The sequence below is a fragment of the Taudactylus pleione genome, unplaced genomic scaffold (genome assembly GCF_031769625.1).
Source record: "Taudactylus pleione unplaced genomic scaffold, aTauple2 ptg000106l, whole genome shotgun sequence".
In the NCBI taxonomy this organism is placed as follows: domain Eukaryota; kingdom Metazoa; phylum Chordata; class Amphibia; order Anura; family Myobatrachidae; genus Taudactylus; species Taudactylus pleione.
Window position 1 is genome coordinate 528,492 of NW_028284508.1, and position 22,985 is coordinate 551,476.

Consider the following 22,985-nt stretch of genomic DNA (forward strand, 5'->3'; position numbering starts at 1 on the left):
TATGCTTTAGTAGGTGGTGACACTACTACAGTTAGTATGTAGGAGCATGGCACGCAGGTATATTTTCTTTATTATCTCTCCTGACATGTCCCAGATGTTCAGGCGTGCCTCTGGAATTTCATGCTGCACAGGGTGGTAAATTGGTCTTTACAGGAAATATATATTACTTAACATTTCTTGCATTTTCTCTTACATTAGTTACTCAGATTTCCAGTTCAATATCAATCCTGGTACTGGATTAAGAAGCATGCAAACCGCTCAGGAGCACACACCTTGATCAAGAAAAGTAACATTTTATTAGTTAACAGCAACATAGAAGAAAGCCTTAGACAAGCAGGTCACAGCATGCCGGGAGTTACCCAAGTGTAGCTGTAACATTGTTCACATTAAACTAATAAAACATTTTATTTCTCAAAATAATAAATACTTGGGTAGATTGAATTCTTCCAATCAGCTGTTGATGATTCTATATCCAAAGAAAATACCAACATTAGAGAAGATATAGAAATAACTAGCCTTACATTCAGTTAAGGCCTATTTGGATTATTTTGTTTATTGTTTCTTGCGTTTTAATGAAATGTAATAAAATAAGTAAGGTTAGAAAAATACAGTTGTGTGTGGAGTCACATTCATAAGGTTTTGTGTCAAAGCGGTTTCAGATCTTTTAAACTGTCAAAGTTCTCATCATTTTCATGTCTTTTTTTAGTCTGTGATTCTTGTGGTAGGCTCTCTACACCGACATTCTGGTGGTCTCTCTTTCGTTTTCGGAAAAGGTCACTTTCCCCCTCACCAAGTTTCCCCTCAGGAAGCCCTAGTGTACGGAGACAAACAATGGCTGCAGCCTGTTCTGCCACTCTCTTAGACTTGTCCCTGAAATAAGAGATAGAACAAGATGATGCTTATTTGGTCAGTATCACAAACACATTTTAGTTTACTTTAAAATTGTGATTTAAAAGTTGTAATGTTAGCAGTCCTATAGCAAGAAATATCCGTACCCAAGATGGATAGATCTCCAGATTTTTAGCAACTGCGCATGTGCTTAGAGCAGCAGTTCTCAAACTGTGGGTCGTGACCCCAAAGTGGGTCGCGGCCATTCCAGCTTGGGGTAGCGACTCACATGGGGTCAGGTTGATGACTCCTCTGATCTCTCAGCCAGTGATCTGAGGAGAGTGAAACCAGTTGGTCTGTTATTTCAGACTCCTTGGATCACTGGCTGAGAGATCCGAGGAGTCATCAGGCAGCCACGCCCCCACCCCAGTGCTCAGCGTATCCTGTCCTCCTGCCCAGCAGCAGAAGCTGACACACAGGCAGCAAGCATCAGCAGCACACAGGCCCAGAGGAGCCAGCTGCCGAACTCTCTCTGCAGTCTGTGCAGATGTTCTTATGTAAGTACAGCCTGGTGGACCGTTGCTTCCAGGGTGGGGGGACACAGAATGTGTGATGATTGCTGTGGAGGGGGAAGAAACATCAGCAGGGGAGCATGAGGAATGAGGGGAGTGCTGAGCACAGACCCCATGGGGGAACAGGGGAGCACATAGTGTGGGAACTGGAGGGGGGAAACAGAAAATAAATGAATTTATTAAAAACCCACTGCCTCCCCCATGAAACGCACTGCCCCCTCTGTCTTTCTCACTTACTGCCTCCCCCTGTCACCCACTGGTTTTCCCTCTTACCCACTGCCTCCTATGTCACCCTTTGCCTCCCCAGTCACCCACTGTCTTTCCTGCCACCACTTCCTCCCGTCACCCACTGCTTCTTGCTGCCTTCCACTGCCTCCTCCTGCAATCCACTCCCTTTTCCTGTCATCCACTGCTTCTCCCTGCCACCCACAGACACCCTCTGCCTCCCCCTGTTCTTCCCTATTACCCTCTGCCTCCTACATCACCTATTGCCTCCCCAGTTACCCTCTGCCTTTCCATGCCACCCTCGTCACCCTCTGGTTCTCCCTGTTACCCACTGCTTCCTATGTCACCCTTTGCCTCTCACCACCTCCCCAGTCACCCACTGTCTCCCCTGCTACCCTATGCTGCTCCTTGCCAGCCACTGCCACTCCCTGCCTCCCCATTACCCACAGCTTCTCCCTATTACCCACTGCCTCCTACGTCACCTATTGCCTCCCCAGTCACCCTCTGCCTTTCCAAGCCACCATCTTCCTCACCCGTCACCCTCTGTTTCTCCCTGTCACCCACAGCTTCTCCTCCTACGTCACCCTTTGCCTCACCAGTAACCCACTGTCTCCTCAGTCACTCTCAGCCTCACCTTGCATGGACAGGGGCTTCGAAAAGAGCTTGTTCCTGCAATGTGTAAAAAATTAAATGATCGCATTATCGGACACCTTACAGTTTTGTGTCTCCGTAGTGTTACTGTGCATGAGCGGTCTGCTGACCACACATGTGGCAGTCATTCTGCAGTAACATGCTGGGGTCCTGTAATAATTTTTATTGTTAGACGGGGTCCCAGAGCAAAAAAGTTTGAGAACCCCTGGCTTAGAGCAACTGCGGGCAAATCAGTCATACACATTCCAGCTGAGAGGGTGTAACTGAGCAGCAATTGGGTCAGTTTTCTAACCCTCCCTTCCTAAACCTAACCTCCCCCTCCCCGCACCCTAAACCTAACCCTTTCCCCTTAGTGCCTAGCCCTTCCCCTAGTGCCTAACCCCTAACCCTAAAGCTAACCCTCCCCCCCAACCCAGCTACTTACCTTCTGGATTCTGACAAGTGTTGGGATGCCGGCACCTAAATTCTGGGCGCCGGAATTCCTGCAGTCGGGATATTGGAGGAATCCCAGTGAAATTATGATATTGTGATTACTTATTTTCTTTCTTGGTTTTGAAATTATGCCATTTAAACATTGTATCATATGTTTGTGATTGAATTACATTATTCTTTATTTTGAATTTGTGCCTTCCCATACATTTAGAATGTAAGCTCTTACGAGCAGGGCCCTCTACCCTTCTCTTTACTTTACTTTCATCTACTCCTTTCTCCCAACTAGGGCACCTAACACTTGGTTGCTTATGCTCTGTTGCTTACTTGGGTGTTCCGGTCGCTAATGTAGCAATGTATAATATCCATGTTCTTGTCCTGCATTGCACTGTTATGTGACCAGTGATTTATTTGTTTATGTACTTTGTAAGGTGCTGCGGAATACTTGTAGCGCCATATAAACACTAATAATAATAATTTAGAGGAATTTAACTGTATTATACAATTTCTGTCCTCATCCACATAATTGTTCACATACTTATGAATAGAACTATCTAGATTCTTCTATCTCAGTGGATATGAGCAGGACTTTTTATTATTGAATGTTTCTTTGTTTTTGTATGTCTTGCTTTGTTCCGCTATTCTAACTTTTAAAGTATACCTACAAATGTTAAGTTTTAATATACTTCGGTAGGGTGAGCGCCACAACAAAAAGTACTTTTTGTCTTCTTTATGTCCTTCGATTAGTGTATATTTACTCTCATGGAAGCACCTCCATCTCATAATTTAAAAATACCCGTACTTGGGACATATTTTCACCCGAATATTCTGAATATGCCTATCATTCATTCACACTAGTTACTGTGCTAGTGGTTAAGATTGCTTCCCCTCCCCATCCCTTGGATAAACACACAAGTACGTTTCTCATAATCACTAACTACAAATCCTATGATTACGCAAAGTTTACATTATTAATACTCACTATCCCACATGTTGCTGCTCATATGCTAATGTGAAAATCCACCCATGTATGTCGAACATCCATGCGTCTGGATGTGAAATGCCATCCCACCCACTGTGCATCTGTCTGCAGCCACAAATGTCACCATTAGTATCAGGACTTAAGCTGGGTGCATTAGCCGATGTGTACCCAGCACGATATCGCCAGCGAAGGGATCCACATCGGCAATTCCATGCACACTTAGCTGATGCCGGGGGTGTTGAGGGAGGGATGCGTCATGCTGCATTCTGCAGCATGACAATTGTCGACATCCCGTCGGCCCTGTACTAGGGCCGACGGGTGATGTCATTAATGACCCACAGGAGCGCGCATATCATGGGGACACACTAGATCAGGGGTGGGGAACCTTTTTTTCTGCCGAGGGCCATTTTGATATATATAACATTATTTGTGGGCCTGGTTCAGACCATGCCCCCTCCGCGTGACGTCACATGGGGGTGGAGCCACAATCGCTGGTGATTACAGTAATGCCCGGAGCATCCTTAGGATCCTCCGGGGAGCTGTAAGGGCAGCGGTGTGACCATTTGAAGCATACTAAGGACGCTCCAGGTGGCACTGCTGCATATTCTAGGCACCCTGCTAGCCAAATGAGGCTAGCAGAAAAAAGCTCAGAGGGCCAGACCAAATGATTCCAAGGGCCTTATAAGGCCCCCGGACAGGAGGTTCCCCATCCCTGCACTAGATGATGTACCCGATATGTTGGCAGATCTCATGGATCGGAGTGACATATCGTCTAACCCACCTTTAAGCCCACTCCATGCTGGCTGCACAGGTCTGTCTAAAAACAGATGTCCCTCCTCTGTCCGCACTCTGCGGAAGTTGGCTTACACACCTCAGCAAACCCACTAGATGAGATAGTTCTGTGTATCCACAAAGTCGCTGAACAATTATCACCCAGAAAAGCCAAATTTCACAGAAAGTGTGATACTTCTATTTGTGTACGCCTGATCTGGCGCATATGAAGTCGCTGATCTTTCTACGTGCATACGCAATATGGTGATATCCGCAAGATCGATCCGCATTTCCACATGAGTCCAACAGAGATTCAGGCCCTAGTATATCTTATACACAACAGATTAATTATTACTCACAAAATACAGCTGTTATAATATGCTACAGATCACAAGGCTCCATACTGTCTAATATACGTCTCATGTATTACAAACTATATACCGAAGTACAATGTATCAATCACAAACTCCATAGCCTAACATGCTACCTCACAAACAATCCACACTGCTAAACAGTATTATAGTGTTATCCATATTCAGCATTACCTGGCGTTAGGCATTAGAAAGCGGATATATAAATGAGGTAAGATGTTTGTGTCTGTCATTTAGCAATCTCTGTGGAAGGATCGCTGTGCAGGAATGCTCATACATCATGTGTCATTTGGGCTCTACATTCACACCATTTGGACAAAACATACACCACTGAACTAACAATGCCTTACCATGTAAAATGGAAGCTGGTCTCTATCCTTTGACACCTACTAACTAAATGACATATCGCATTGGCTGTGCTGCACAGCCGATGGACAGATATGTCTACATACATATCTGTCCATCAGCAAGTGTGTACGGGCGGTCTGCATACATATCTGTCCATCGGCAAGTGTGCTACAGGTGGTCTGCAGACATATCTGTCCATCAGCAAGTGTGTACGGGCGGTCTGCAGACATATCTGTCCATTGGCAAGTGTGTACGGGCGGTCTGCAGACATATCTGTCCATCGGCAAGTGTGTACGGGCGGTCTGCAGACATATCTGTCCATCGGCAAGTGTGTACGGGCGGTCTGCAGACATATCTGTCCATCGGCAAGTGTGCTACGGGCGGTCTGCAGACATATCTGTCCATCAGCAAGTGTGTACGGGCGGTCTGCAGACATATCTGTCCATCGGCAAGTGTGTACGGGCGGTCTGCAGACATATCTGTCCATCGGCAAGTGTGCTACGGGCGGTCTGCAGACATATCTGTCCATCAGCAAGTGTGTACGGGCGGTCTGCAGACATATCTGTCCATTGGCAAGTGTGTACGGGCGGTCTGCAGACATATCTGTCCATCGTCAAGTGTGCTACGGGCGGTCTGCAGACATATCTGTCCATCGGCAAGTGTGTACGGGCGGTCTGCAGACATATCTGTCCTTTGGCAAGTGTGTACGGGCGGTCTGCAGACATATCTGTCCTTTGGCAAGTGTGTATGGGCGCTGTCCATTGGCAAGTGTGTACGGACGGTCTGCAGACATATCTGTCCATTGGCAAGTGTGTATGGACGGTCTGCAGACATATCTGTCCATTGGCAAGTGTGTATGGGCGGTCTGCAGACATATCTGTCCATCGGCAGCATGTATGGGCGGTCTGCAGACATATCTGTCCATCGGCAAGTGTGTATGGGCAGTCTGCAGACCGCCCGTACACACACACAGCAAGCCCGTGGGAGGAATGATAAATATACACCTCATTCTGGCTGACCTAAAAAGTTGGAGATGATGATTTTCAGGCATATTTTGCCTTTGGAATGTCTCTTTTCATGGGCCAGTAATAATCAGCCAGCATACAGGAATCAATTTTACCTTGGTACCGCTGTGGTACAGGAAACTCTTCACAATGTAAGACAGGCCTCATTGCAGATGGCAAGTTAGGATAGTATATATTGTTTTACATGTAATTCCTCTAATGTTAGTTAAGCAGAAATAGCAATCAGTTGAATGGTCCTTTGGTTCCCAAATCATAGGAATTGCAAATGGCATATGATGTGAACCATTTTTACAGCCAGTGAGAAGACTAACTCATGATATAAATGGCATATATGCAGGGCCCAGTTTTTAGCCAGAACGCCAACTTTACACCCGAAGTTCATAAAAAACTTTTTTACAATTGGCGTGAGAATTCACCTCTGAGATTTGAAGGTTACTTCACCACACACAAAAGAAATTGTCTGGATGAGTTAAACGCTTTCTTGGCATTATTGAAAATATTCTAACAACTAATACAACAAATACGAGGGTTGTTCAAAAAGTAATGCCTAAATGCTCACAACTCAAATTTTATTATAGATACAGATTTGAAAATTTGCAGTAAAATACTTTGAAGTCTTAGTAACAGAATGCCCTTATTGCCCACCCCATTTTGGCAATGGCCGCAGATGTTGCCATCAAAGTGTGAAGTGGTGTAAGATGACATTTGAAAGTGGAATTGTTGACCTTTTTTTGCGGATGGCTTCTTCCAGCTTCTTAAGTGTAATAATGTATCTATCGATCACCGTTGATTGATTGGTTTTGTTCCAAGTAATCGATGAGAATAACACCTCGGCAATCCCAGAAGAATGTGGCCATGACTTTGTTTACGGATCGCTGTGATTTAAACTTTTTTGACCTAGTTGAACTTGGGTGTTTCCATTGCATTGATTGGGCCTTTGTTTCTGGGTCATAAAGGAATACCCAGGTCTCATCTCCTGTAATTACATTTTCCATAAACGTCTCAGGGTTGGCTTCAAAGTTGGTCAAAAAGTAATTTCACACTTCCACCCTCTGGGCCTTATGATTAATTGGTTAATTGCTTTGGAATCCATTTAGCACACACTTTACAATATCCCAAATCATTGGTGTTTCTGCAGTGCCATGGCTACATTCAAGTTCATCACTGATATCTCTGATGGTCACACGACGGTCTCTCGGAATCATGGCATCGACTTTGTGTCAGTTCTCTGCTGTCACTGCAGTTGATGGTCTGTCACCATGAGGTTGGTCGCCCATGGATGATTCTCCCGATTGAAAACGCTTCATCCAGCTTCTGACATTGCTATAGTCAATTGTACGCTCCCAATACACTTTTTTCAGTCTTCTGTGGATTTCTGTAGCACTGTAGCCTTCTTTTTCCAGAAATTCAATGACGGCTCTTTGTTTCATCTTGGATTCCATGATGTTTCTTGGACTACCTAAACTAAAATACCTATATAGTTAGAAGACATATTAAACTACAAACTGACAAAGTTTCAAATAAATGTTGCATATTATTTCAGAGTTATGAGCATTTAGGCATTACTTTTTGGACAACCCTCGTACTTGTGCTAATAGGCTCCTCTATGGTGAGAACCACCCAGAGGAGAATGTGCTGAGCCCTGATTGGAGGAGACCAGCACACATGCTCCTCTGACCCGACCAGGGGGTCGGGTCTACACCAACACGGAGGAGGAAAGAGGGAGGAAGAGGAAGAGGAGGAGGAAAGAGGGAGGAAGAGGAAGAGGAAGAGGAAAAGAGGGAGGAAGAGGAAGAGGAAAAGAGGGAGGAAGAGGAAGAGGAAAAGAGGGAGGAAGAGGAAGAGGAAAAGAGGGAGGAAGAGGAAGAGGAAAAGAGGGAGGAAGAGGAAGAGGAGGAGGGAAGAGGAAGAGGAGGAGGGAAGAGGAGGAGGCTGCTGCTGCTGCTAGCTCCACATAAAAGTGAGAGGGGAGAGTGGAGAGGGACTACAGGAGGACATATTGTTTGTATGCACCTGTCTGTGTGTGTATGACAGGCCATAAAGAACACTAAAATCTGAAAAAGAAAAGTAACGGTCACAAACTCACTATGCCTGATGGAACAATTCTAATCACATATTTGAATTCAGATTTTAAAACTGCACTAGAATCACTATTCAGTTTTCTTGTGAAAATCATCATGTTGACTAGTGTTATTGAATTGAAGATTGTTAACTACTGTATATAACATTTCAAATGAAGATAATCTGTGTGCAATCTTTCCTGCTTACAAGACTCACTGTCCCTATGTGTATCTAAGCAAATATTCTTATAATATGAATATAAAAGAGAATCTGTGCGAGTGACTGGAAGGATATTCTGTACGTATATGTAGGATGTCTTCTGTGCTACATATGTGAATGGCTGATTGAGTTGTTATTAAATTGTCATTACCACTAGGCAGCTTTAGGCAACCTGCCTAGAGCGCCGGCCACTGGATGGCACCGCTGGTAGTGTAGTGCAGACCGCACATATGTGCAGTCCGCACTACACGGTAACAAACACACAGCTGGCGACTGTGTTTGTGTTAGCAGCCGATGAGTGTCAGACAGACGCCCACAGCTGGAGCCGGGCTGGAGCTCAATTATGAGCTCCATCTTCCGGCTCCCGCAGTGGGTGATGGGAGAGACGTCATGACGTCTCTCCCATAATGCAGAGAGGGCCGGCCCGGCAGGACAGAGAAGCGGACGCAGGAGCAGGAATTAAGATAGGTGTTTTTTTTTTGTGTGTGTGTCTGGACCTGCTCGGGGCACTATATAAAGGGCACTGCATCAGAGGGACCACTACTGGGGGCACTACATAGGAGGGACTACTACTGGGGGCACTGCATTGGTGGGACCACTGCTGGGGGCTCTGCATCGGGGGGACCATTACTGAGGGGGCACTGCATAGGGGAGTATTACTACTGGGGGGGCACTGCATAGGGGAGGATTACTACTGGGGGCACTATATAAGGGGCACTGCATAGGGGGACCACTACAGGGGGCACTGCATAAGGGGGGACCACTATTGGGGACACTGCATAGGGGAGGACCACTACTGGGGGCACTGCATAGGAGGGGGGGGGATTACTACTGGGGGCACTGCATAGGGGGGACCACTACTGCCGGTACTGCATAGAGGGGGACCACTACTGCACTGTATAAGGGCTTGTGTAGCTATCCATGGGGAGGGGGGGGGGATAGGCGCAAGGCTGAAGAAATGCCTAGGGTGCCAAGAAACCTTGCACCGGCCCTGGTCCTCAGACTGTGGCTTTAGGCGTGACAAATAGCCCCTCTCAGTGAGCCAAGTCCTTTTGTCCTGGCCACACTGAGCTTCTTATTCGCACAAATAAAAATACTGGAAGTGACAAATGACTTAGCTAGATTACACTGGTCAATTTATGTGCGACATATGTATGTCTGTGTGCGAATGAGTCTGAATCTGTGTAAGTAATGCTACAATGCAGCGGCCGCGGCTTTTCTCACGCAGAGTTGCTACATCTGCGATTTAAAACTAATTCCTGTGCAGTTTAAGTCGCAGCCTAGTGTCTCTTTTACACTGAACGGCTTTTCACTGTGTCTGCGATGCAAAGAAGACGCAAAATTTAAAGAAAAAGATGGCACTCTACATTTTAAAGTGGCTCAGTCACACCAGGCGTCTTGTGCTGTATAGACACTAGATGAAACATAGAATTTGACGGCAGATAAGAACCACTTGGCCCATCTAGTCTGCCCCATTTTTAAACATATTGTTACCTCAACCCTTATTGATCCTTACTTCTTCTGAAGGATATCCTTATGTCTATCCCATGCATGTTTAAATTGCTCTACTGTCTTAGCCTCTACCACCTCTGATGGGAGGCTATTCCACTTGTCCACTACCCGTTCTGTGAAGTAATTTTTCCTCAAATTTCCCCTGAACCTACCACCCTCCAGTTTCAGAACATGTCCTCTTATTCTAATACTTCTCTTTCTTTGAAGAACGTCTCCTTCCTTTACCTTGCTAAAACCCTTAATATATTTGGAGCAGAGAAGGGAAAGGGGGGGACATGATAGAAGCGTTCAAACTAAACATATTAAGATCTTTTAGTCTTTCCTGGTAGGTTTTGTGGTGTAGACCTTGCACCATTTTAGTTGCCCTTCTTTGTACAGTCTCTAATGTATTAATATCCTTCTGGAGATATGGCCTCCAGAATTGAACACAGTATGCGAGATGAGGACGTACCAATGACCTATACAGTGGTATTATCACTTCTTTCTTTCTACTACTGATTCCTCTCCCTATGCAACCAAGCATTTGACTTGCCTTCCTCTTTGCTTTGTTACAATGTTTGCTTGCCTTTAAGTCACCTGAATTAGTGACTCCTAGAGCCCTTTCCTCTTCAGTACTTTCCAGTATAGTGCCATTAATACTATATTTAGCTTTTGGATTTTTGAGACCCAAGTGCATGATCTTGCATTTTTTAGCATTAAACTGTAGTTGCCACGTTCTTGACCATTCCTCTAGTCTACCTAGATCATCAATCATTTGTTTTACTCCTCCTGGTATGTCTACCCTGTTGCATACCTTTGTGTCATCTGCAAATGGTATTGAAGGGAAACTATGCCTTTTTGCAATGTCACAAATAAAGATATTAAAAAGCACTGGCCCAAGTACAGATCCCTGAGGTACTCCACTGGCAACATTTCCCTCTTGAGACTGCACTCCGTTTACTACAACTCTGTTTCCTATCCTGCAGCCATGATCTTATCCATTCAACTATCTTTGTATCCAATTCCATGCTTTCCAGTTTATTTAACAGTCTGTGATGTGGAACAGTGTCAAAAGCCTTACTAAAGTCTAGATAAGCTATATCTATGGCCCCCCTTTATCTATTTCCTTAGAAATGATTAGTCATGATCTCCCCCCAGTAAATCCATGCTGTTTGGGATCCATGCTGTTTGGGATCCTGCAAATTGTTGGATTTTAGATAATCTACGACTCTTTCTTTTAAGAGTGTTTTCCCAATTTCCCTACTACTGATGTAAGTCTCACTGGTCGGTAGTTGCTTGTCTCTTCCTTGCTTCCACTTTTGTGCAGTGGGACAACATTTGCTCTTTTCCAGTCCTCTGGAATTACTCCAGTAGCGAGTGACTGGTTGAATAATTCTGTTAATGGTGTTACCAGCACCCCTGGTAACACCATTGTACAAGGACACATCTGTATATGCCTCACTACAAGATGGAGGTCGCAGGGGGGGCGGGAATTACAAATCATCTTGCGGTGGGTTAAAAAAAAAAAACAATGAGCATGCTGTAAATGGAGAAGTGCACAAAATCTGCCTACAATGCAAATAATAGGACAAGGGTTTAATAGGGCTCTAGTTTAGTTTTTATCTGAATTTCATGATATGAAAAAAAAATAAAAATACAAATGCAAAGCACAGTTGGCAACTGTGTATTTGCTTCACTATTGTGTTACACTCTACTTTCGTATGTGTGTGTGTGTGTATATCCAGATATATCAGACAGTGTCATTTTGGTTAAGTTGATGTATTAGTATCTGAAGTGGACAGTGAAAGCCAAGAAGCATTCGTTATCACCAGTATTTGCACTTTTTGCTTACCTGCTAACAACTGATTTAGTAAGTCACCTCTTTTTTTTTTATTTATAGCATTATATTTTTGGAAAATAGATAATACATTGTGCTTCAGTTCCACAAGGACAAAAATAGATTCAAGGAGATTGCTAATACAGTAAAGTTTCCTAATAAAACACAAAGTCTTCTAATTATACTAATGTTACATAACATGATTAAATCACTTCAAAACAGAATGACAACTTACCACAAAGTTGAACTATATTTCTTATCATTCACAGTGACCACAGAATGGAAAAATCTATCAAGTGATCGCTGAACCTGAAGGGACAAATTTAGTATCTTAAGTGTCACTCACAAACCATTATACGGATGAATCTAATAAACCTGCAAAATTGGTATATTGCATGCAGTGTGTGACAAATGTTCCTTATTTTAGCTGCTTGAAATGATGTGGCTTGTCATTATCAGACTATTCCAGAAACATAACAGACCATAGTAAAATGAAAAATCTGAATAGGCTTATTGCAACCTTTAGTTATTATGTATGTGATCTAGTAGAACGACATGATTTGACACTTGGCAGAATATAAATGTCAATTGAATAAAATTTATGACACTCCTCATCTACTGCAGGAGTGGCTGCTAGGAAAAAGTGATCATATAAACCACATACATAAAAACAATATTTAGTGAAAAATCCCAAGCGCCTAATAGTGAGTAAATATTAAATAAACAGCATGATAAAGTAATGATAGGCGTTTAAAAAAGCAACTTAGCTTATTCAGGTTGTAATTGGTCAACTGATTGCTGTAAACATTTAAGAGAGCTAAACTGAAGTTCCATTTTCAGCTTTATTACTTTGCCTGGAGCTGTCAGCGCACATAACACGTGTACAACAGCTTCTCCAGTAGTACAGGCACATCCACCACTCTGCTGCTGCCAGTCCTCAACAGGCCGGCCCTGTCACATTGCACCTCAGAGGTGCCCGCTCTGCTGAGGAAAGTTTAGCGTTACATAGATCCAGCATAAGGGCAGCTTTTGAAGACAAACTGGTGGACCAACCAGTAGCCAAACACTTTTGTGACTTTAAACATAGCTTGGCCACCATGCGCTGCAAAATGATAGACTGGATCCCGCCCAACGTTCGTGGTGGGGATAGAAGCCGGATTCTACTCCAGCCTCACACCTTAAAGACTGTACAGCCGTTTGTTTTAAATGAAATGTTGTCTTTTTCGTGTTTTCTATAGTCACGCATACTTACCTTCGATTGACATAGCCTATTAGTCTAACATATTTATTCAGCACACACAGATTGTCTGTGTTATTCCATTTTTGTGTTTTCCATTTACCTTTGAATTAATACAGTTTCCCATGTTATTATCCAACTTAGACGATCCGTGTATGTCAGTCATGTATCTATGTCAGCGTTTCTCAAACTGTGGGTCGCGACCCCCAGAGTGGGTCGCGCCCATCTCATCATGGGGTCGCAACTCACTAAAGTTAAATACCGGTCCAGTGTCCAGGGCTTACGCTGCTATGATGAGCCGCAGCGGTGTTTGCACGGGAAGTCCCCCGCCGGCTCCTCCTTCCTTCACGGTGATTAACATGCATGTGCGTCACGACGCCCGAGCGTCATGACGTCACGACGCCCGAGCGTCATGACGTCACGACGCCCGAGCGTCATGACGTCACCCCGTGTCAGTCAGACTATAAGGAGCTGCAGCGCAGTCTGACTCTGCGTTACAGTGTGCTAGTAGTAAGACACAGCGTTACAGTGTGCTCTGCGTTACAGTGTGCTAGTAGTAAGACACTGCGTTACAGTGTGCTCTGCGTTACAGTGTGCTAGTAGTAAGACACTGCGTTACAGTGTGCTCTGCGTTACAGTGTGCTAGTAGTAAGACACTGCGTTACAGTGTGCTCTGCGTTAGTGTGCTAGTAGTAAGACACTGCGTTACAGTGTGCTCTGCGTTACAGTGTGCTAGTAGTAAGACACTGCGTTACAGTGTGCTCTGCGTTACAGTGTGCTAGTAGTAAGACACTGCGTTACAGTCTGACTCTGCGTTACAGTGTGCTAGTAGTAAGACACTGCGTTACAGTGTGCTCTGCGTTACAGTGTGCTAGTAGTAAGACACTGCGTTACAGTGTGCTAGTAGTAAGACACTGCGTTACAGTGTGCTCTGCGTTACAGTGTGCTAGTAGTAGGACAAGAGCTGTTTCTGTGCTGCCCCAGCTAGTGGCAGCTTTAAGTATTAAACAGCAAGAACATTTATTTCATAGTAAGTAAAATGGAGAACTATGGTCATAATTTAAACTAAGGTGATGTGTACAAAATGTATGCACATTACTCCCCCATTGTCCATCTTTCCTTTGTTTCATGTCCAACATATTTTTATGCCATAAATAAGGAAGATGATGGGCAAGGAGGGGTAATGTGCATACACTTTATACACATCACCCCCATGCCCACCATTTTATATATTTTTATGCCCATCATCTTTCTTAGATATTTTTATGGCATACAAGCATATAAGAAATATGATGGTCTTAAAAATATATAAGGTATATATGGGCAGATTTATTATAGCGGCACGGATCGTACTGCTATATCTCTTCCTGCTGTGTCTCATTACCGAGGCAAAGCAGAAAGCACTAACAATGAGATGCAAGAACATCTCATCTGCCATAGTGGGGGGGGGGGGGGGGGGGGGAGTGAAAACTCCCCCCTCCAGTGATTCCTGCCTGAGTACACAGCGCATCAGCACTAGCACTGTGTCTCACTCCCGGCCGGCTCCAATGGGCATGCGCAGGATCTTGCAAGCATCGCGAGATCCCGTGTGCAGCCCCTGGAGCCATCAGTCCCTGCCGCCTGGGACAGTGCTGTCCCTGCTATGGTGATAAGGCATCCACTTCTTCCCCATATTGCCAGTTAATGCATGTACCCCATAATGGCAATGGGGGGTGATGTGCACATACATTTATTGCCTCATCCCCCCTTGCCCATTATCCTTATTATATTTGTATGCCATAAAACTACACAAGGGTGGTACAATACGTTAGGTAGCAAAACCTCCCACGTGTGTAATGTTCACTATTTCATTCTAATTTACCACCAGGCCAGTGCAGGTAGGCCACTGTTTCCCTTCACGGCCATTAGATTATTGATTATACGTATATGAACGAGTTGAATTAATTTACACAATGAAAGGTTGTTAACTTATTTATTAAACCACTGTCGTATAAGGAAGCAGAAAATATATATATAAAAATATATCAGGAAGATGATGTGCATTCATCACCCCCACCCATCATTCTTCTAAGGAAGACGATGGACATGGGTGGGGATGAGATGGCACAAAAAAAAAGAACCAGTTGCACATCAGTGAGTGAAGTGAACCGTTTTCTTCAAAAGAGTGGCAGAAAGCAGAGCAATGATGGCGAGTTGGTTGCCAGTAGCAGCAAAAGATGTGCTGCCAGCGAAGATTCAAATAGTAATAAAAAGGCAAGAAACCGGAAATATGATCCAAAATATGGTTTTACTTGGGCTGGCTCAGAGGAAGCACCACGTCCACAGTGTGTGGCGAAGTTCTTGCTAAAGAGCTTAAAACCATCCAAAATGATCAGGCACCTGCAGACAAAACACGGTTCTCTGCAAACCAAACCGCTTGATTATTTTAAAAGAAAATGAAGGGAACTACGCGGCCAAAAAACTGTGCTAAAAACAGCAGCTACAGTTAATGAGAAATCACTTGAGGCCTCATTTGTGGTGTCATACTGGATAGCCAAAACGGGTAAACCGCACAACATTGGAGAAAGCTTTTTTTCTACCTTGTGCCAAAGAAAAGTGCTGCTACTCAGCCTGATTTCATCCCCCTGTCTAATGACACTATTGCTAGGCGGATTCACAGCATGGCAAGAGACGTGACAGAGCAAGTCACCACCAAAATTAAACAAAGTGCTTTTTTTGCCATTCAAGTTGATGAAACGACAGATGTGTCGGGGGCTGCGCAGATGCTGACCTACATAAATTTTGAGAATGATGAAAAACTAATGGAGGAATTTCTGTTCTGCCAGCCACTACCACAACGTGCTACTGGAGATCAACTTTTTTCACTTTTGGATGCTTTTGTCACTGATCCTGGCTCGGAATGGCTGCGCTGTGTTGGAATTTGCAGCGACGGTGCTCGGGCAATGACTGGAAACAAGAGCGGGTTAGTGACCAGAGTGCAAGCTGTTGCACCAGAAGCAGCCTGGACTCACTGCATTATACATAGGCAAGCCCTAGTTGCAAAAAAAAAATGCCACCTGCTCTAAAACAAGTTCTAGATGAAGCTGTACTCAGTGTCAACTTCAGTAAGAGCAGTTCAACAAGTGCACGTCTGTTTAGAGTTTTGTGTAAGAAGATGGGAGCTGAGAACTATCAGTTACTTTATCACACAGAAGTACGCAGGTTATCACGGGGAAAAGTGGTCAACAGTTTATTTGCGCTTAGGGACTAAGTACATTTCTTTCTTTCAGACAGAGATCCTCTGCTGGCGGAAAATTTTTAGATGCCAAGTGGCTTGCTATGCTAGCTTACCTAGCAGACATTTTTGAATGGTTAAATGCGCTAAATACCTCCCTCCAAGGACAAGAAATGACAGTTTTTTCATCCACTGACAAGGCTGAAAGTTGGATCAAGAAGCTGACAATGATCATCCAAAACATGATTTGCAACCTATCATCATCAGCCATTTGGAGAGCCTTAAACATAAATTTCCTCAGTACTTTCCTGAGAAGGATCGAAAAGCAGAAGGGTGGATTAGGAATCCATTCAGTGCTGCAGCAACTGCAAGTGCTTGTTTGCCACTTTCACTGGATGAAAAGTTCATTGACCTCTCCTGTGATGAGACATTGAAGCTGAGATACTCTGAACAACCTCTTGCAAACTTCTGGATATCGATTCAACAAGAATACCCAGAGCTGTCATCTGCTGCACTGAAGGCGCTGATGCCCTTCGTGTCTACTCAGGCCCGCCAAGAGCAAAGCCAGGGGGGGCGCGATCAGTGTGATCGCTCCCCCGCACAGGCATAGGAGACTGCTGTGGCTGCTGCTCAGCAGCCTCGAGCAGTCTCCACTGCAGCTCAGCACACGCTATGTGCTGGGCTGCTGTGAGGGAGGGGGAGCGGCGCCGGACCCGGGGCCCCGCAGGAAGCCCGTGACCGGGTAATCTGTACCCGCCCCCCCCCCCCCCTCTCGGCGCCCCTGCGTTTACTTACCTTTGTGAAGCTGGATTTTCAGCTTTGACTTTACTGAAAAATAAGTACAGATCCCGTCTCGCTGTTGAAGATGACATTCGCCTTTATCTGAGTCACACAAAGCCCCGTTTCAAGGATTTGTGTTCAACACTACAAGCTCACCCATCTCATTAACAAAGAAATAAAAAAAAAATATTATTATATAAATATGTTCTAGTTTCTGAAGTGTCATGTTGTTACAAATAGACACACCATGCTATTTTACAATTATTTTGTCTGTATTGATCTGTTGATCTCGCAGCCTTGATGTTTTTTCTTGGTGAATAATTGCCTGACCATTCAAAATAAATAATTATTAGAAAAAAAGAAAAAAGTCATGTTCTCTCCATATTTCATTTTGCTTGGTGAGAAAAGTCACAATATCTTAAAAAAAAAGTGTGCTACTTCTATATAGGTGCATTGTTTGGCGGTAAATTGCTGGGGTCCTGTAAAAACATGTTTTGTCAGATGGGGTCCCAGAGCAAAATAGTTTGAGAACCCCTGGTCTATGTTATACCAACAGGTCATTTTTGCTTTGTAGTCTGTGTTCTATACACTTGTACACTCACCTCTGGACAGATATAGTGCTCAAGTCAAATTATTTAGTATACATTTGTGATCGATACACACTGATATTAGAGTGATTCCAATAGTTCATTTGTGTCCCATAGCCTACGAATGTTTAAGTGTTTGGGGTTAGACCCCCATTTTGTTTGGGATAGCACTGCGATTGGCTATCCTTTATTATCTTGTACTACTCATCTTGATGTGTTGTTCAGTTCACATATCATCGTATGTGCCAGCAGTTAGGAGACAGTGTGGACTATCACCATAATTGGCTCCTTGGTGAGGACGGTGTCTGGGGACAGTACCCAGTTGTTCCCATTTTTGATAATTTTTCTATGTCTGACAAATTTATTATGCAATGTATTATAATGCACCTTTTCTACATGTTATTCATTTCCTGCTTGGTTATTTTTGTTTGTTTTATAGGATCTGTAGCCATCACAACGTTTGTAGCCACGCCCCCTAGAGATGACCATGAAGCCGGAGCATTGGCACTCTTGAAGATGTCATCAGATCTCGCCGGGGATGGAGCAGTGTGGACATAGGCACTGGGTGATCATTATAAAGGTATGTCATCGTGTCTTTATTTGTGGATGTCTTGATAGAGGTACCACTCCGAAACGTTGACTGCATACAGGCATAGTATTGCTATGCTTATTTACTGCTGAGAAGTCTCTGAGTGCCATCCCTGGGCTGGTGGCATATATGAAACAAAGAAGGTGAGAACAAGCGCCATATAGTGTAGTATGAATAATAATTTAACGGCACACTACACAATTGGATGCGCACTGTATTACCAGATACGCCTTTTTTGGGCATGATTAATTAGTAGTTAGGGTATATAGGCCTGTGACAGTGACCCTGTATTTATCCTCCTGACTAAATCCTGCTATTAACGCTTAAGTGACGAAACACGTTGAGGACGCGGTGACCCCCGCTATCTGTAACCTGCTACAACTCTCAGATAAGCCTATTTAAATTTTTTAAATGTAATTATTTATTTTGTGTGTTTGTGTGATATGTATAATAAACTGTAATTAATTACTACACTACGAGAGTATTCTTCTCTCCCTTCTTGCTGTGATTACATACTGTATGCAGTGGTTGCACTACTGATGTGAATCCAGGAAGAGACACAACACCACCTATTAATTTAGGTTAATACAGTACGCATCCAATTATTGTGCAGTGTGCTTTTAAATTCGTGATCATACTACACTATATGGTGCTTGTTCGCACCTTCTTTATTTCATAAATATGTGGGGGTGTATTAGGACGCCATTGATAGCCACTGAGAGCGGAGGGCTCTGTTATGCAGAATTTACTTGTCTGACTCTTTAGATAATACTTCATTAAATATGAAAAAAGTCCACCTCCCTCTATTGTCTACATCATCCAAGTCTGACCTATTGTCTACATCATCCAAGTCTGACCTCAAAGGATCATAGCTCCAAAGACTGGCATTCAACCACATTTTGTAGTGATCATCCTGTGGCAGTTAAGGTGAAGACATTCCCTTACGTGGATGAACGTTTTGGACAGTACAGTAGCTCTGAGCTTGGAAATATCAGAGCTGGAGACGATATCTGAAAGCAGGCAGGCATTTGCAGGACTTGCATTCACGTAGCAATCCTCACAGCAACAGGAATGTCTCTAACCTCTGATTTATGTGGGACAATAAAACGGGGGCAGCTTCTCCAGTCACTCCACTTTTCCTCACCTCCTTGTTGTAGGGGGAAGGGCAAAGCCGCCAGAAAACCCAGCAGTGGCCGCAGATGGAGAGCTATAGCGGGAAGCAGGAAGCGGGAGAGACCAGAACTATCATCTTGGGATCACAGGCCACAACCCCATTGTTATAATTCTATATGCCAGAAACTTTAGCTGCTCCCTGCCAGTGCCAACTGCCAAGTGAGCAGGGATACGGAAAAAATGGCTTGGACTGTCAGAATTACTTCAAAGGGAAAAAGATGACTAACTTTTGCCAAATTCTTGAGTCATAAAACATCAGGTTGCAGTGAATCCTGAATTTTTATTCTGACATTAATAGCCCTTAGTAATGCCTTATCTACAGCAAGATGAGAATGGATTTTGTTTTGTGTTGAAAATCCACAATCAAGCAAGCGATAATAAACAGCATGAAAATCTTTCAAGAAGAATCCTCATTTGTTTTGATAGATGAATCCAATCAATGTAATTTTTAATTTCCCAGCAGTTGTTGAAAAATAAAATGCTCAGATGGAGACAATCATTTCTTCAATATGCAAATAAGAATTTGTTTATGACGTTTGAGTTATAACAATGCTCAACTGCTTAAATGGTGAGTTTTGAACATCACATGCCAATTTACTATCAATCTTTAAGTAGCAGACGACACAGTGGGACCGATCTCTTCAGTTTCCCCCATGTCTTTGGCATATTTGGGGAGAGCCTCCTAGCTGTCCCCATCCAGAGCAGAGATCACGCACTCACAGGGGAGCAAAGGGCATGCACGCCGACAATGTGGAGGCACACTCTGGAGCATGCCAACTCAGGGCAGTGCAAACAAATATGCACTCAGGCAACGCCGGGTGCAACTACTAGTAATAATATATTCTTCTCTGGATGAAAATCTCTTTAAAAAAGGATTTTCACTGCACCTAAAATAAATGTACAGATGTGTCCTTGTTCATCTAGCCTTAATACGCTATGCAGCACGATATGCCTGGCGTGGGTGAGCCGCCAGGACCCATGCAGCTAGTGTCGGGCGTCTTGTTTTGCAGATAGCGCGTCTAAGTCGTAATGCAATATGACTTGGACGCACCAGAAGACTGTGCTGATTCATTTCATATGTGACACTTGTATATCTGTGTGCGGCCGAGTCTGTAGTCTTCGCATGCTGACAGCTAGGAGCTGAGAGTCTGCTGCTTTTCATGGGAGTGTAATGAGGTCTAAGGAAAGGAAAGTCAGTGACGTGTTGGCAGTGGTGATGTCAAGTTTGAAATACCTAAACAAATGGCGGTAATGGTGGGGTTTTTATGAGTATTATAAGGAAGTCTGGGCCTGATTCAGAGCCGGACACTCTGACAGAGTGCTCGCTCTGAATCAGGGCCGGCCTTCTGTTTATTTAGAGCGGCCTCCTGGCCGCTCGCATAGCTGTGGGTGACAACCCACAGCTTTAGCGAGCGGCCAGAAAGATGGTCGCGATGGTCGTGGTAGGGTCTCGTTGCCGAAAGCACTCCCACTGACATCACTTGGGAACACCTCCGTCTGGGCAGCCATGCATGCGCACTGGGCCACCATCGACCAGCTTGCGAGCGCATAGTGCTCGCGAGCGGGTCTGAATCAGTCCCTCTGTTAGGATAATCTATCACTAGTATCAACTCAATTGATTGGTTTGGTGTTGTCATTGTGATAGAGTTCAGCATGTGGTGGATCTGGTTGAAAGACTGCTGGAAGGGTCTAGCCGGCTGTCTTGAGTTCATAATGGTACCAATGACAGAATAAATGGAAGAAAACTAGTATTTTGCAGTTGTGTATAAATATTAACTAATTATATTTCAGAGATGCAACCAGTACTCTGCATTTCCAGATAGTAATAGCATTAGCTGTTAAAATATACACTGTAGTATTCTGCATATAGACAAACCATATAAATTAAACTGAAGTATGCTAAATATACAGAAACCAAAACAGTATTAGACATTAACTGTATCTGCAGATGAATCGATAGTGTTACTTCTTTTTCAGTAGACCCCATCCATAGGCTAGCTTAGCCTTGCCAATCAGGCCACTTATTAAATACAGACTCGCCATGAAGTTGGTGAAAGCCTCCACAAAGAGCCTAGCCTAGAAATCCAGCCAGGTAGAAAGGGTTAAAGGAACTTCTCACAGTACAGTCACATCCATGAAGATGTGACCGTCAAGCTGTCAGTAAAGGCTGTATATTGTGGCCTAAATTACTGGGATGTTATCATGGCCAGTAAGGTGCCCTGGAAAGCCTAGGAAGCCTCTCCCCTACTACGATGCACATCCATCTACATCAAGCTCTGCCGTTACTAACTTTGTACCTGGCATAGACTAAGGGAGGAAGCAGCATCGTCTGTTTGATGTGACATTATAGCCTAGCGCCACACTTCCTGCTCTTTACTGATCTGGAGAAACAAACACCTAATGAATATGATGTTAATGTCCCTTCACTCCTCATTTCAGGTGCATCCCATAAGCATTTATTTTCTTAGCAGACAAACAGCCACACTTGCGCAAGTTAAGATGCTGTGTATGTAGTTATTATTTGGCGATGAGTATATGAGCCTCAATTGTAAAGCGTAACGTAATATGCTGGTAAAGTAAATGTTAATATAGTATAGTACTATTTGATGTAAAAAAAACTAAATAATAGAAATAACAAAATAAGGTAATGAGGCAATTCTTCATGTCTAACCTGGATGTAGTTGGGGATGTCTGAAAAATGTACAGTATGTTTTTGTTGTCCTACTGGAGTTCATCAATTGTCTACAAAAGTTTGGGGTATTTCATTTATCACCTAGTGCCTGGGCAAGTTTATACTGCTGCTTAGTTACTACATTGGGTAACAAAAGAATAACGCATCCAAAAACTTGTTCCTACAAATAACTGTTCTATCCAGACAATTATCATTTATAATAGTATATTTTTTGAACAACAACTGCACTTTTTTTTTAGAATGCCTTTGAATCTCTCTCTCCCAGCATTATATTATATATTACAGGGTGTGCAGTCCAGAAATCTTTCCCATATACTCCATTTAATGTGCTTAATTGCACTTCTGAGGGAAAGGAGACGCCCTCAGTCTGGATTAGCACCCCTACCTTAATTGGTTTAAAAGCATGGAGTCTGGTAATAGATATGCACACTGGTATAAGGCACAATTCTAGGTAAGTCCTACAAGTTTTTATATACTGTAGTGCAACTTTGGTTCATTTTTGGGGCATGGGTCCCCCTGGATTGCCTTGGTTGATCTGTTTCAGGGCACCGCATTATAACACATTTTTCTTTTATGACACATTTTATCCCTTCACTGTTTGTTTATTACATATGTACCTCACTTTTTTCTCATTCTTTATATGCAGCTGTGGCTGCTCTTAACTATCTCTTTACACTGCACTTTTCTTACTATGGCGGTGCCCTAGGGCGGCTTGGCTGCGTCAGTTTGGTGGTGTCCTGCGCTCTGGATTTGAATCCTAGTATGTTAGGGACCTACCCTAAAGAGGTTACCTGGATATGGTGGGTAGGCCCATAACCTTGGCCAAGATTATGCTAAAAACCTCTATTGATTGCAAAATTCTATTGCATTTATATATTATTAATAATTTGGAGTTGTGCACCT

The 22,985-nt window shown here is 43.7% G+C and overlaps 1 protein-coding gene across 3 annotated transcripts in view; it reads right to left on the reverse strand.

Moving 5' to 3' along the window:
* Positions 1-277: 277 nt before the first annotated feature.
* The window catches only part of DUS2 (dihydrouridine synthase 2), a 141,577-nt gene continuing 118,869 nt past the window's right edge, over positions 278-22,985 (reverse strand). For 2 of the 3 annotated variants that reach the window (XM_088470897.1, XM_088470898.1), the window contains exons 15-16: positions 12,046-12,119; positions 278-870 (exon numbers count right to left, since the gene is read on the reverse strand). In XM_088470897.1, coding sequence (XP_088327023.1) covers positions 645-870; positions 12,046-12,119 — 300 coding nt within the window. In that variant the 3' untranslated portion in view covers positions 278-644. The remainder of the gene's footprint in view (positions 871-12,045; positions 12,120-22,985) is intronic. The other variant, XM_088470899.1, reaches the window with a different exon arrangement.